Source organism: Paralichthys olivaceus, chromosome 23 (genome assembly GCF_024713975.1).
Source record: "Paralichthys olivaceus isolate ysfri-2021 chromosome 23, ASM2471397v2, whole genome shotgun sequence".
In the NCBI taxonomy this organism is placed as follows: domain Eukaryota; kingdom Metazoa; phylum Chordata; class Actinopteri; order Pleuronectiformes; family Paralichthyidae; genus Paralichthys; species Paralichthys olivaceus.
In genome coordinates, this window is record NC_091115.1 from 1123117 (window position 1) to 1138776 (window position 15660).

At 45.5% G+C, this 15660-nt stretch overlaps 1 protein-coding gene across 4 annotated transcripts in view; it reads left to right on the forward strand.

Moving 5' to 3' along the window:
* The window catches only part of LOC109644512 (thyrotropin-releasing hormone-degrading ectoenzyme-like), a 134275-nt gene that overhangs the window by 49066 nt on the left and 69549 nt on the right, over positions 1 to 15660 (forward strand). For all 4 annotated transcript variants that reach the window (XM_069519826.1, XM_069519825.1, XM_069519823.1 and 1 more), the window contains one exon: positions 12036 to 12162. In XM_069519826.1, coding sequence (XP_069375927.1) covers positions 12036 to 12162 — 127 coding nt within the window. The remainder of the gene's footprint in view (positions 1 to 12035; positions 12163 to 15660) is intronic.

A 15660-nucleotide genomic window follows, 5' to 3' on the forward strand; every position in this document is an offset into this window, starting at 1 on the left:
TACGTCTTGTTGGTTTGCGTCTTGTTGGTTTGCTTCTAACCTTGAGGAAAACTTCTAGGATTCTGTGTTGTCGTACTTTTACCTGCGTCAGTAAAGAGAACCTGTCAAGTTCATCATCGCTGTTTAATCCTCTGTTTGACCGTGACAGAGTTTTGTCTCCGTCTTAGAAACTCATCTCAGAAGATGTCGGAAATAACCAGGTGGAGCGGGTTTAGTAAAAAAAACGTAGCAGACCTGTTGCATCATGGGAAGCGCAGGATCCTAGGGGGTGAAAGTCAGAGTAACTTGGCCTCTGTTGTTTCTGCTCATCCGTCTTTCACAAGTCCTCAAGTCTGTGGAACAAGAACAGTAATAAATCACCGGAGAACCTCGTTACGAAGCTTAATAAGATCACCATCTGCTGTCAGGCGATAATGAGGCGATAAAGTCATGTAGGTCTCAACAACGCACTTTGTCATCTTGATAAAATGACAAGTTTGAGTTTTTATCGCAGGAAAACAATGCTCGATATCTCCCGACGCATCTTAATCAAATGCTCATATCAGTTTCTCATCTCTGACGGATTCTAAATCTCCAAAGTCTAAATCCTCAGATAAGATTATTATCTGAGGACGAAACAATGGAGTCAGACGGCAGCAAGTGTTACCTCAGGATAACACGCTCATTAAGAAGTGAGCTCCAGATAACGGTGGTGTCTTGAGATATGAGATAATTGACTTTCATGTGCATAGAGGTCGATTTAATAACTTGTCCCAGATCAGTCCTGGGAGCACTGAAAGTTTCCCATTGCACAAAAGATAAGCGTAAATATGCGGATATGGACGCCGTTTGGAACCTGAGGCGATTGTGGTGTGGAGGTCCCGCCCCAACATGTCACTAACCTTTGTTTGGTCCATGTCCTGTCCACCAACATGGATGATGCTCTGTTCATGATCTGCACCTCATGTCGTCCATTTGTGTTTACAATGTTTGGTGTGTCCAGGCCAGTTTTGTCCAACATGGCGGACACGTTGATGTGTCTTAGCAACCGGTAGAAGACGCCATCAAGTCTGTTTTCTATTGTGTTTGTGTTGTGATTGTGATTCATTTGATATCCTGTAACCACAACAAGACAGAAAACAGATATATGCACACGCACGCGTCGGCGTTCTCACACAAGGACAAATACATGCACGACCTTGTTTCTCCTCCTCCTCCTCCCTCTTCTTCTTCCTCCTCCACTCCTCCGATCATCTCTCTATCGGTGTAATTACAGCTCATCCATCTCGTCTGCCAGAAACTCAAGGACAGCACTGCAGCGTACACGCACACACGCACACACACACACACACACACACACACACACACACACACACACACACACACTCGCGTCTGTGTCTCCTCGTTACTGAAAGATAATTTTTGTGAAATGCTGCTTTAATGACAAATCATATCTGGGTCATTCATAACTATCAGCAGCCTCTAACATTGTGTGTGTGTGTGTGTGTGTGTGTGTGTGTGTGTGTGTGTGTGTGCAGAGCAGTAATAAGGTGGAACCACTCAGGCTTGTGAATCTTCTTCGTCTTTGTAATGAACAAATTAATCTTTATTTTTTTGTCCTTCCCACTTTAACTCACCAGAAACAGAAGCTTCCACTTGTCTGGTTTCACTTTCATCTCTCGGGTCAATAAAAGACTGAGAGAGAGTTTAAAACATTTGCTCTGGTTTTAGACTCTACAGGTTTCGCAGCAAACACAAATTTAGAAACATATATTTTCTGAATCCACCAGATTCAGATCGTAATTTAGGGAAAGTTTTCTGTTCGCTCTCGGAGCCTTTCACATACTTAGGTTCAGAATAAACTGAAAAGTTTGAAGGTCCGAACCAAACAAGTTCGTTGAGTGTTCGTCATTTGTTGCAGCTTGAATTTAAGTGCGTCTTGGACCTTGGTGGAGGCTTGAACTCTGCTTTGTGACTTTCTTGGTTATTGTGAATTTTGAACTGAAAGACAAGTCGTCCCTCAGGGATATAAAAGTCTGTCCTTCCGTCTTTGAATTTCAGGATCAGCTCCAGTTTCCCTCAAAACGAAGACGAGGTTTCAAAGAAATGAGATATTGGTGAATTTCTTACTTAAGCTGCTTCATATTCTAATTCATCTTGGTGGTAAAGTCCTGCAGTGTTTAATATCCTCTGTATTATATCTAAGACTCATTTAACTTAACTTAATTCACGTGTTAGATTGTGTTAATCACAATCTAATCAGATTTATTCACAAGAACTGAATCATGACAATCTCACTTATTGTGATTGTTCTGAAAAACCTTGTTAGTTTCTTTGTTCCTCTGGTGACAGACAGCGGCTGAGGCCTCGTGTTTTCACGTTGTCCGTCCCATTCTGGTGAACACGACGTCTCAAGATTCAAATTTAGTACAAATATTAATTTGGACTCAAACACGAACTGAGCAGATGTTGGTTGAAGGTCACTGTGACCTCACGAAACATTAAGGTCGTGGTTTTGTGAACGCAGCATCTCGTTTCTCTAAATTTGGTGTGAATGTTAATTTGAACTGATTCGATTTTCATGGTCGTAGGTCAAAGGTCACAGTGATCTCACATGAATCTGGATTTAAAATGCTGACAGACTGAAGCTGCACTGGTTGGTGGAGAAACACAACGGATACAGGTTGATTTAAAAAATGAAAGAAGCAGTCGCTGTCAAAACAATCACCTCTAAAATCCCGTAATTCATCGTCTTCATCAGCGTCAGCGTTGAAGAGCGACAGAGGGACAGATAAGCCCGTCGGGTTTTCGTTTCTCTGCAGGGAACCGTGAAGAAGACATGAGCATCTATAAACAGGAGAGCGTGTCCCTGCTGCTAACATGTCTGATCATCACCAGGACTGAAGACACACTGTGGACGGACACGTTTCAGATGAAGTGTGAGATCGTTTTGCTTGAATAACAATTTCTGAAGGTGCGGGATGTGTTTCTATTTGCAGAGAGAGAGAGAGAGAATGGAGCGAGCGCTGCATGAAAGAGACCCAGGGAGCAGCATATGCATATTTTCATATTTACAAACAGTCGCTGGAACCGCGCTGCGTCTCTGTTACAGCATCGCTCTCATATTAAAATCCTTGTTTCAGCCCGAAGGCGGAGGAGACGCTGCTGTCTGTTTGCAGAGAAGCTTCTTCTGACAGAAACATTAATCCTCCCATCCCGTCCTCCTCCTCCTCCTCCTCCAAACCTTTGAAAGAAACTGCTTTATGTGACAGAGGGAGAGGAGAAAAAGACTCATCCCTCCATCCTCTTCACCTTCGTTAAAGCAGCTTCATCTGACGTGAGACATTCATCCTCCCCGTCCTCCTCGAACAGAGAGAAAAGAGCGTGATGGACGGAGGGCAGGAATTCATTCTCTGTGTTTTACATCCAGAGATTAACTTTAATCTGGAAATCACGGCCCATCACCATAACGCCTGCTGCCTCAGCGGTCCTCCGTGTCTTGTTGCTGACGCGTTCGCACTTGGTTGCTGTGGCGATGTGGGGCGTGTCCCAGGTCGGTGGACGGGACTGCAAACCTCTGCCACGCCCTCATGAATTCAATCAATCTGCAACAGATCACACACGATCACAGATATGAGTCCTGCAGACAATTCTTTAACGTGACGTCTCAAGAAAGTCCAAACATCATCGGGTTGTGAAACGTCCCTCGTGATGTTTTAGACTCCGAGCGTCGCCCTCGGAGGGGAGAGAGATCTGGAGGACTCGTTTGCTCTGACCAGAGCGGTTCCAGAAGGTGAAGCTGTCTGTCGGGACGCTCTCCACAGCCGAGGAGCTGAAGGTCTTCAGGATGGAGGAGGAGACCTTGAATTTGTGTCTCGGGAGGTAGAGTCAGAGGAGGAGCCTTGAGGTGAACCAGTGCTGAGGGTGGCCCGAGGCTGGACGACGTGGAGCGAGGCTGGTGTGGGTCAGTGATGACGTCCCTTTGTCCAGGTCTTTCTTTCTTTATCCATTTGACTTCAATAGGAGATTATTACATTAACAGTGGACCAACGTGTCCTTTACGTCCACACTGTCCACACAGTGTTTACGATAATAAACTGTAATTGAAGATAGAACAAAACAGTGGAAGCGCAACATAAAGGTCTGAGGATTTCCGTGGGTCTGGTGTAATTCCTGGTTCCATTGTCAACTCTAATTCCCCTTTTTCCTTCCATCAATCGTCTTCTCTGTTTCTCCAGCTCCTTCACAAGCGGCTCTTTGTCTTTGTGATGTATCGTCTTTCTAATGCGTCTCTGTGAGAATCTCTGCTCCCGTAATGAGACGCTCTCCCTTCGGGGAGGATTACAGTCGCACGGGAAACAAACAAACACACAAAAGCGTGTCATGAACCATTTTCTCTCTCAGTGACCAACTGGAAATTACTGAGCCTTAAACTTCAGAGCTAAAGATGACGATGACAGTTTATAACAATATAAAGACTATAGAATAACAGCGTCCTCGTTTATCACAAGAACAATTAACGTGTTATTGGTTAAAAGTGAATAAAAGACACGTTAACATATTTACGTTCTATAATAAAGAGAAGAAAAACTGCCTCACAGGAAAATGTTTCCTCCCGGATCCAGTGAGAAAAGTTCTGGATTTAGTGTCGGTGTTAAAGAGTCGACCATTAAACTCCTGCAACGACATAAAATGTCACATTAACATCCCATAATGATAATATGATAATGACTGAGGGTCAGATGACAAAGGTCACTTCAACACTGGAGTTTTATGCGACAGCCGTAACTTTAACTGAAGTTTAACAACATGGACGGACAGGGGGACGTGTTCCAGAGGCTCATGGGAGATGTAGTTCAACGCAAAGAAAACGATGTGGTTTCATTATTGTAGTAAAAGATTATGGGATGTCGCTGCCTGGTGCAGCAGCAGATCCACGTGTCGAGAACGACTGATGAAAGAAAACCTGCATCAAAGAACTTATTCAATATTCATCACAGGTTTTTTTAAAGGAGCTTAGTAAACAAACAAATTACAACAAGTGTTTCATTGTGTTTCAAACGTCGAAGCGTTAACGAAGACGACGACACGAGGGAGCTGATGAGCCGAGCTCGTGAGCTGCTGGTTGGTTGGAGCCGGAGGGTCTGAAACGAGGAGTTTGAGTCCGACTGAATGAATCTGGTTCGACAAATGGTTTTTAAAAATCTTGTAAAAGTTAAAGTTGCTGCCGTCTGGTGACTGAACGTAACCTTCGACTCGTCGGAGCAGCAACGTGACTAATGAGAAGAAGACAAAATCACAACATCTGCCAAGAAGAGTCAGTTTCCTCTCGACTCGGCTTCTCGCTCTCATCAAATGTTGGATAGTTTTTACCTCCTCGGGCTGTGAAACATTACTCACAATGAACAACGTGATGAAAAAGTGAGAGTGACGTCGTCGGAACGCCCACGGCTGCTGTCCCACTTCAGAGCATCGACAGGCAGCAACGTGACGACGCCCACGAGCTAAAGAAGTGAAAACTACCGTTTACACATCAGAGAGAATCTTTCAAATAGTGATGAAGATACAAAACAAGTCTTCAGCACCAACATGGGGAATCAAACACAGACGAGAAGAGAAGCAGATGAAAACTGTGGAACATGTCAGACTTTCTTAAAAGCTTTGGTTTAAAGAAAGATGTTGTCTGATCTGAATGAAGATGACAGTTGATCATAAGACTCATTTATGTTCCAACGTTGATAGACGGAGTCTTCTGTTCACGTTGTCTGGCTTCGTGCTCGTCTTCGGAAAGTTTGCGGAAACCGACGAAACAGACAGACCTGCGCAGTACCACAGGAAGTCTAGGGGGCAGTGTTGAGATGATCGTGAGGGATGTGGAGGAAAAACTTTACGAGTCGGACCAAAGCTGTTTGTAACGTCAGAGGAACATTATCACGACCCCCTCCAGCGTCGCCATGTTTGTTGAAACTCTCGACTCTGCGCTGCCCTCTAGTGGATTTACATCTTAACAACAACAACAGAGAGGACGGAGGGAAAAATGTGGACGTTGACGTCAAAGCTTATTTTCCAGCATAAATGATGCTATGTTTGATTTTTCACCAATTACCAATAATTCCATATTCTTAAATCAATCACATAAGGATTCTGTCGTTCATGGTTGTCGTATGTACAGTATATGTGTTACTGTTGACACAGGACGCTGCATCACCAGAAGCCGTCCCGTGTCGCCCCCCCCCCCCCCCCCCCCCCCCCCCCCCCCCCCGGTCGTCTCCGGTCCTTCTGCAGTCAACAATCATCTCTTCTGTCTTGTTGACATTGACAGAGAGACTGTTATCCTTGCTCCGGCTCCCGGAGCCCGTCTCACTTCATCAGGGCGGCGGCGTCAGCAGAAGTGATGATATGATTGGACAGATGTGTGGCGCCGCAGTCACGGGTCACCAGTGTTTGTTGTGGTGGGGGGGGGGGGGCAGCGGCGACCGTCTGAGGCCCCTCGGAGCCGAGGGCTCACATACAGTACGCCTCGAGTGTGTGTCGCTGGGAGTTGCCGTGCTCTCCGGGCGCTCTTATCAGTTGCTAAACCATCCATCAAATTACCGTGGCAACCGAGCGTCCATCACCCCATCCATCATCCAAGGGCGACAGACGGAGCGACAGAACGCGGCGAGAGATGTCACGGACGAGTGAAGAGATAACAAGGAGAGAGCGGAGGAAAGAGAAGAGAAAACGTTGTGGGTTTTTCTGCCCTGTTTTGTGTTCGTGTCCTGATTCCACAAACTCTGAATAACGATTGAATAGAAAATGTCACCGTGGCTTCGTCTCGTTCTTCTCTGATCGACTGCTGATGAGGAAAAACTGAAGTTTCAGGTTTTCAGGTTCTTTCCGTCCCAGAATCAAAGTGTCTGGAAACACAGACCATGTTGAGCTGAGTGAACAGATCAAATAACTCCAGAGGGGTTTAATTCATTAAAGTTAAACTTAGACAGAATCAAACACACATTTTATTTAATCACTTGATTGAACGTGATCGAACCTGATGTAAAGTTTTAACGTGTCGTTGAAAAAGATAAAAGTCCGTTTTAGGCCCATTTCCTACTTTATCTTATTTGATTATTTTCGCACTTATAATACAGAAGACAGAAAACAGAATGAATAAATGAGACAGGGATCAAATCCACAGGCGATTGGTGAAAAATTAAAATATGAATTACAAAGAAAAGAAAATGGAATCATCATCAAACGAGTCCTGAGACGTGTCATCACTAAAGAGCGGCAGCCTGTTTGTAGTGTCGGTATCTAACAGCCTGTGAGTGATCGACGTCTCCGCAGCTGCTGGAAGTGGTGACGCTGTCTGGCTCCAGATTTCAGTCCTGGTAATTGTCGTCCTCGTCCACAACACAACACAACACAACACAACACAACACACAGCTCGCAGAGTGGGAACATTTATTTCCTTTAATTGCCGAGATTGGACAGGCCTTTATCTGACAGACTATATTTAGGGGCCGTCCTCCGCGGCGCCGCTTGTCGGGCTCTGTGTGTTTCATGGTATTTCTGTGCGACGTCTTGTTTCTGATCTGCTCCACTTCGCTGTGATACTTCGCTGCCGCTGTTTGCTGTTAATCTGCTTCACATTAAAAGCTTTGCTGCAGTTCAGGGGGAATAATCCCTTCACCTCCTTCAGAAGGATTTTACTGTGAAACATGTGAAGAAAGTGTTTTTTTATTTTTTATTTTTATTTAACAGCAGTTAAATTCTTGATGGGAAAGTAGAATCCACCGGATTAGACGATGAATAGAAATCTGTCAGAAATAGAAAGTGCGCAGTGCGGAGCATTAACGTGACTGTTGTTGTACTGATTGAAAATTATGAGGAGGAATTAAACACGTGAGCTACGCAGATGATTCAATTTCAAGTCCGCTGGCCGTGGAACTCCAGGGACGACGGTGAGGTCGGACAACCTTTAAATGAATCGACACCAGGTCTGATATTCAGACGTTCATGGTTCTCAGAGGATGAGCCCGAAGCTTCCGTCCGGACACGATGCACTAAAGTTTTCCCTGAAACGTTCTGCAGACATTTTGTGGAACTCCTCCTGACAGAACTCCAGTAAATCCCTGGATAATGTCCCAGTGAGTCCATGTGAGACTGTTGATGAGGTTTGTAACACGAGACGAGATCTCAGGATGAAGAACAGGATCCACACACGTAGAAGACGAGGACATTGTTTTTATTCTGGTTGTTGTGACTGAGGAGAAATGATGCAGTATCCTTGTGTCTGGACTTCATGTGCTTCAGATTCCACTTTAAAGTTTCCCTTCCAGTCGATGTGTTCGATCCACGCAGTCATGAAACACACATGTCGTGTTTAAACTCAGGACCCTCCTCTTGTCCTCGACAGAGACAAACATCTCAGTCCTGTGACGGACGCTGAATGTGTGTGTGTGTGTGTGTGTGCGTGCTGATACTTTGAAGTGAGAACACACACGTGCACACACTGAAGAATCGTACGTGTCGTGGTTCTCCTCACCGGGGAGAACATGACCGGAGGCGATTGAGGAATCCTCAGGAGATGACACTCAATTCAGAAGCTGGCTGCCAGTCCACTCGGAGACGCCACGATTTCAATAAAGCCTCTGCTCTCCGACAGATACTCACTCTGCCGGCTGTCGCGCTCCGAGATGAGCTCTGGTGCAGGAGGAGAAAGAGGAGAAAGAGGAGAATAAGAGGAGAGGGGCTTTAAAAAGTTTGAATTTATATTGAAAAATCAGTCGTGCTGTGGGAACTGAGGAGTGAAGAAGAGGAGGGAGTGAAAACGAAGAGGAGGAGATTGTGATGCATTAGCATGTTGGTTTGTTGTGATGTTTATTCTTTAGTGTTTATAGAGTTTAGCAGAAACAGTGTTTGTGGCACAGAATCTGTTTCCAGTTCTTTCTCGTCCTGGAACAGAGACTGATTTCTTATATGATTTAGATTTAGATCCAGATTTATGAAAAATAATGAATCTCAAGGTTGAGGAGACATTTCTCCAGTGTGATTGAAATGGGATGGATTCTCTTCTGGCCTCCACGTTTTGTGCAAATCGTTTCAGTAGTTTTTGCGTAAATCTGCTGACAAACAAACAAACACACAAACAAACACACACACAGGTGAAAACACAACTTCCTTGGCAGGAGAACAGATCTGTAATCCATGAAAGAATCCAAACAGAGATCATCCACAGGAAAATAATCCAGAGAACTGTCTCCTCATCCTTCAGGAGCTGCACTCTACAGATAACGAGAATAAATATCAACACGAGTCTGGTGACAAACGTCTTCATTCAGATTATCACAACAATAAAAAATCCGACAGCCGACAAGTCGCTTCACTCAGAAACAAGAATCTCAACCTCGTGGTGGCGCTAGAGGAAACAACAGTCAGTCCATTAAAGGCAACACGCCACTAATACAAAGCTGTAAAAGTTTAGTCGGCTGAAGAGACTTTGAAAATAAATTACTGAGTCAGCCGACCTGATTTCCTCTGGCTGATCCTTCCGGAGCCTCGGGGCCTCGACTACAAACGCTCTGTCCCCTTTAGTTCTCAAACAGGTTTCTGGGACAGATAACAGACCTGTGCCCGAGGACCTGGAGGTGCGAGTCGCTGCGCAGGGAACCAAAAGGTCAGATATATTTAAGATGGGGAGACGCCTTGAAGTAGGGCACCGAGACAGTAATCAATAAAAACTTAAAATCTGAAAACACAAACACCTCCTGCTTCTAGAAGTCTGAATGTTTTGTACGGTCTGGAGTCTCTCTATAGATTTTTGGTTCAGGCGGCTGCAGACGTGATGAAGGTGCAGGAGGATGTCTGCGCCTTTAAAAGTTCAACTTTTAGGTTATTTAAGGTTAAAATGTGAAAAGATCGATGTTAAGATTTTATCACGTTATCTTCGGGCGAGGAGGTTTTGTTGTTCTGATCACACAGAAACCACAGGACACGTTTCTTTTAAACTTGGTGGAGGGACGTGTTGAAGGTCGGGAAAGAACTACACAACAATTTCATCACTTTTTCTCCACATTGGACTTTTGTGATCTCCAGAGAATAACTCATTGATCTTGATGAAGATGATGAGCACGACCTGCAGTTTGTTGGTTTGTCAGCAGGTTTACACCGAAGCTAACGAACAGATTTCCACAACAAAATGAACGAAGGATGAAACGTGGAAACAACTCATTCCATGTTGGTGTGGATCCAGATTCCGCACTTAGGGAGAAGTGTAAGTGAGTAATTTGGTGCAGCTTGATTGAATTTAAGGGACGTTTGGGCCTTGATGAAGGTTTGAGCTCGACTGAGCGAGTTGCTTGTTATCTTCGTGTAATTGTGTAAAGGAGATGAAACGTGAGCGGAGCAGAGCGACCGCATCTCAATCTGAAGCTGTAAATCTAACGAGTTCGGAATCTAGAAACAATCTGGATGTGAAACACGTCTTAAGGTGTAAATGGAGCCTGACAAACCCCGTCATGACTTCCTGTGGAATCATCTCACTCCAGCCGTGATGTGGAGTCGCTGCGCGGCTCTGTTTACTTTTATTTCCTCCTCCTTCTCCTGCTTGTGCAGTTTAGCAGCAGCTTTTATACGACGCAGAGCAAAGCAGAGGCTGATTTACTGCGTGTTGTGTCCGCACAGACAGAATCCAATGTGTTTTTACAGCCGCGTGAAAACAGACTTTATTAGAGAGGAAGTAAAGCTGAGAGAGATCGCAGTGACATTACCAGGACACTGATGTTCACCTGAGTGTGTGTGTGTGTCCTCTGGCTTTATGTGAGTGTGTGTGTGTGTGTGTGTGTGTGTGTGGGCGTATTGTTTTTGAGAAGATCAAGATATTGATCTCACGTTAGAGAGAATTCAATAAAACTGAAGAGCTCATCCAGGATTTGAGCCGAGGAACCTCCCACAACCCCGACTGTAGACTAGATGAAAATGTCCCCGCGGGTAATAAGCTCAGGACACGGATCACGCCGGACGTGTAACGAGCGAGGACGTGTGTCGACCGACTGTCTGCAGAGCTCTTTGATTTCCAAACTTCGATTTGTCTTCACAGAGACTCTCTGTTGTGTTGTGTGTGTAGATTAGAGGAGTTTCCTCCAGACGCTGTGTCACCTTCACCAGACGCCGTTTGAGCCTCGCCTCGCTGAGGTTCGTCTTCTTTAAAACTCTAAAGATTCTCTCGGACACCAGAGGCCCGACGCTGGTTACCACGGTGACCCTGCTTTTGACCAGCACACAATGAGAGTCCCTCAGCCGACAGTGAGCTGGTTTCTTATTTAAACTCACAGGGGGCTGACTCTTTGACCGGTGACATCACCGACTCCTGTCGCCATGGTTACGCCCGCCTGTCATCCGACAGCGTGTTTGTGTGCAATTAGTTCCGTAGATCAAAGCGATTAACTGACCCATCAATCAAGGCAACATGTGAGTGTGTGTGTGTGTGTCCACATGATATCATAAACTCTCACTCTACACGACTGTGATGAAAATATTCAAACAGAACTTTCACCTTCTTTTGAGTTTCTTTCTTCTTCTTCTTCTTCTCGGACTCTTTGTAAGAGTCGATTGTTTTTCCGCTCACGGCTTCACCTCCATTTTTCTTTGTGTAGATTTGAACCAAAAACTCGACCCGACTCTTTTATTCCTCCGCAGAGCTGAACATGATCCGGGCCTGATTCACTTATCCTCCGTGGACTCGACCTGCGGAGCTCCGGCCTGATTGTCTTTGACTCTGTGAACAAAAAAAAAAAATAAATCCCTCAAATTTAATTCCTGTTTCTCTGCGGATCTGAATTTAAAGCTGATTGTGTTACGTCCTGTGTGGAGTTTAATTTACACTCTGTGTTATTGTGTTTGTCTCCTTGTAGGTTTGAGTGTAAACTCAATTTCCTTCTCATTATACATTTAAAACTATGGTTTGATTCCATTTGGTTTTCTCGTGCGCTGAGTTTACACTAATTCCTTCCTTCCCTCTTTGTGCTCAGATTAATCTCTGCTCAAATCAGCATATGTCATTTCTCTGTCTTCAGATCCGTCTGTACGCCCGGCCGGACGCCATCTCTAGCGGCGCAGGGGACTACGCGCTCCACATCACCAAGAGGCTTCTGGGATTTTACCAGGACTACTTCAAAGTCCAGTACTCGCTGCCCAAGCTCGGTAAGGCTGCTGACGTCATCCTCCTGCTCTGACGCTTTCAGTCGAGTTGTTGTTGTGGAGTGAAAGTTTTTCAGCTGCGTCCTCGCTCGTCCTGTGTAGTCAAAGGAAGAGAGAAAGCTCTGATGTTTGATTTCCTGTCATCATCGGTTAAGTTAAAGCCGCACCGCTCTCTATCCCCCTGCTGATCCACATTAGGAAGAGAAAACAACTTCCCCTTCCTGCGTCGTTTCAGGGACGCCAGCCAACTCTTTGTCCTTCGTACAATCACGCTTGGGTTCATCAATTCGTACTGATCTCAGGCAGAGAAAACACTGTGTCCTCCTCCTCCGCCTGCCTGTCAGGGGGACGTACAGTGTGATTAGGTCTGGGAATTGAACCTCAGACATTAAACACCGGTGCTTCAGAGGGGTTTTATGTGATCACACTCAGCAGAGTGAGGTATCAGAGGCAAGCACATGTTCTGAAACTGAAAACCTCCACATGGCTTTATCCTGCTCATTTTTATATTCATTAAGTGGCTGAAGAAAAAACTCTGCTTTTCTTCACTGGCTAATTGAAGTGGCTCCGGCTCCCACCGCGACCCTCGAATAATCAGTGAAGCTAATGGACGGATAAACGGACAGATAATTGAAATAGCTCTTTAAATTTTGTTTTAGTTTTCTGAGCCTGTTAAACTAACTTGTGTCAAAACGTTGACTGAAGTTACAACAAACACGAGTTTAGTTAAAGCGGTGAAGATGAAAAGAGTCGTCTCAGCTGAAGCGCGGGCGGAGCGGAGTTGAAGCGTCGATCGACGAGATGATGGTCCAGGTTTCTGATTTATTTTTACGCTGTTCCACCAACAACATTTTGTTTTACACATAAACTGGAAGCAGCAGCAAGAACTGAAACCGAAGCACTGAAAGAAGTAGAAGTTTTGCAGCTTTGGAGCCAGGAGCTGTGTCCCCGTCTTTCTTTGGACGGACGTTTTCTGTGGTTGTCGTACACTAACTCGCACCAAGTAAAACTAATGATACCCCCAGTTTGTACTTGTAACACAGTGAGACAGTGGACCTGAGACGTGTCTCCTCTGTCTCCGAGCAGAGACGCCGACAGTCTGACTGGAGCAGAGGCCGTGACTCTTCCGGTCGCTGCTCCCTCGCTTCTCCTTTGCATTTTTAAAGTCATTCTGCGTGGCAGCGCTGTGGCAGAGTTTGAGTGTGTAGTTACCCGTTAATGTCTTTTCTGGGCCAGTGAGTTCCAAAGCAAAACCAATCCCCAAATGTCAGAGCGATCGTTAGTCTCCTGAGTTCTTGAAAACATTTGCAGAAAAGTTCCTGCGGCCAAACGGCGCCGTCAGTTGTGATCCTGGCAGTTTCCTCCTTTTGGGACAGTCGGTGGATCCGACCTCGTTCCCCTCAGACTTCACGGTTTTATTCTAAACTACAACAAAGGGACTCGTGAGTGTTTGTGGAGGTTTGATGGTTTTTCTCTCCGGTCGACAGATTTTCCTCCACAGTGTTTACGCTCCTTCTCTCCTGTTCAAATTAATGAATCGTGTCAGATCAATTGAATTTCATCGTCCTTTCCTGCTTCTTCTTCGTCTGTCTTCATAATTGTTTGTGTTTTACACTTCCGTCCTGCCACGATCAATTAGCCTCGTCTCCACGGTGCATTTCCTCCTTCCTCTCCACGTACAAACACGCTAATATGATCACTGTGGCTCCGCATTGTACATGTCGGGCACCTCCTTCCTGTCCACTCTCATCTGTCACATTAGAAATTCACTTTCAGTCAGAGCTTGCTGTTTGTTTCCATCCGCTCAGATGAGCTTTGACATTTACCTCACCTTCCTGACCTTTACACCGATATATTAGCTGCTTTAACGCGTCGCTGGGTTGAAAGTGAGCGCACGTCCTGGGTTCAGACCCGGTCGCTCAGAGACGCAGGTGAAAACCTTCCACCTCCGAGATGCGAGGAGCTCAGAGTCTGAGTTGTTATTGTAACAGTGAAGTGTCAGCATCTCCCACAGAGCTGAGGGTTTTGGGATCCTTTAACCTGACGGGACAGATGGTTTGTTACATGAGACCATCTGGGAACTCTTCGTTGGAAACTGTTTGGTAAAGGGCAGGTTTTAAAAAGTACTTGGAAGGTAATTGGATGAACCATCTGTCTGTCAAGGCTGCAGCAGCCACACGGCAGAGGAAACTGTCAAGAAATTCCTTCAGTGCCGCTCGTTGCTCTTCTGTTAGTGATGGAATACTTTCCTCTGTAGCAGCAGCTACACTCGTGTCTTAAGAAGACTTCATGTTTGTTAATAACCGGTCACTTCTGGCCGTCATCGCACCGAAGACACAACTGTAGCTGCCAGTAGTTTCTCCTTTTTGGTCCGAACAGAAACGTTCACAACAGCTTGTGCGACCGATGCTCACATTTTATTGCTGATCTTTTAAATATAACAGGTGAAAGGTGAAAACTTTAATACTCACATGTTTATTTCCCTTTTTTCAAACCAAGAGTCTGAATCGTTTCTTTTGTCTGCGATAGATCTGCAAACGTAACCACGCTGTCACAAGTGTGTGAACGTGTGTGTGAACGTGTGTGAACGTGTGTGAACGTGTGTGTGAACGTGTGTGTGAACGTGTGTGTGAACGTGTGTGAATGTGTGTGTGAACGTGTGTGTGAACGTGTGTGAATGGTTTTATTGCCAAACTGTACCGTGCAGCACGTCGTCCCTGCGACGCTGTTGCTGGATAAAATCTACATAATGTTGTGTATGATCTCATTAAATATTCCGACAGTGTGAAAATCTTGTTCAGTGAAGCTGAAAGGTTTTAATACAACAGCACTGGTGTAAAAAAAACACAATGATCACGCTGCAGTAAAACACAAAACAACGTTCAGCCACATTTCAATGTATGAACGCAGCAGGTAGAAATGGCTGCAGTTATAAATGAAAGATTAACCACAGGTATAAAACAGCGAGACGTCGTGTGTGAGGCAACATGTGCTGGAAAATATCTCACAACAAAACAGTCGATTAGAGGCGTGGGATTCAGGCGGCTGCACGTTTAAAGCTCTTATTGTGGAGAACAATATGATTATTATAGTCTTCCTCACGTGAGCGCACGAGAACAAAGAAACTGTAGATCCGCACATTACGCTGATGAAAAGCTCCGCAGGGAAACTTCAAGTGGTAGAAGTTCTGGTTTCACTGTTCAGGAGGATCCGAGCTGCCGTTACTCAGCCGTGCCCTTCAGTGAACCTGCCTCACCTGCTGGACTCGCACCAGACCGAGGATGGATGACGCACCAGAATCCAGCCGAGCGTTCTGGACCGGCTCCAGGTGCCGTCGCCCGCCGCTCGGCCGCGTGCCGCTGACTGGAGGTGATTCTCAATCCAAATCAACCCATGACCACTTTCCTCAAACTGAGCCAAGCGTGGGGACAACACACGAGTCGGAGCCAGTTAATAACCTGGTCCTGCGATATGCCAACATTTGTTGTTTCCCACCGAGAT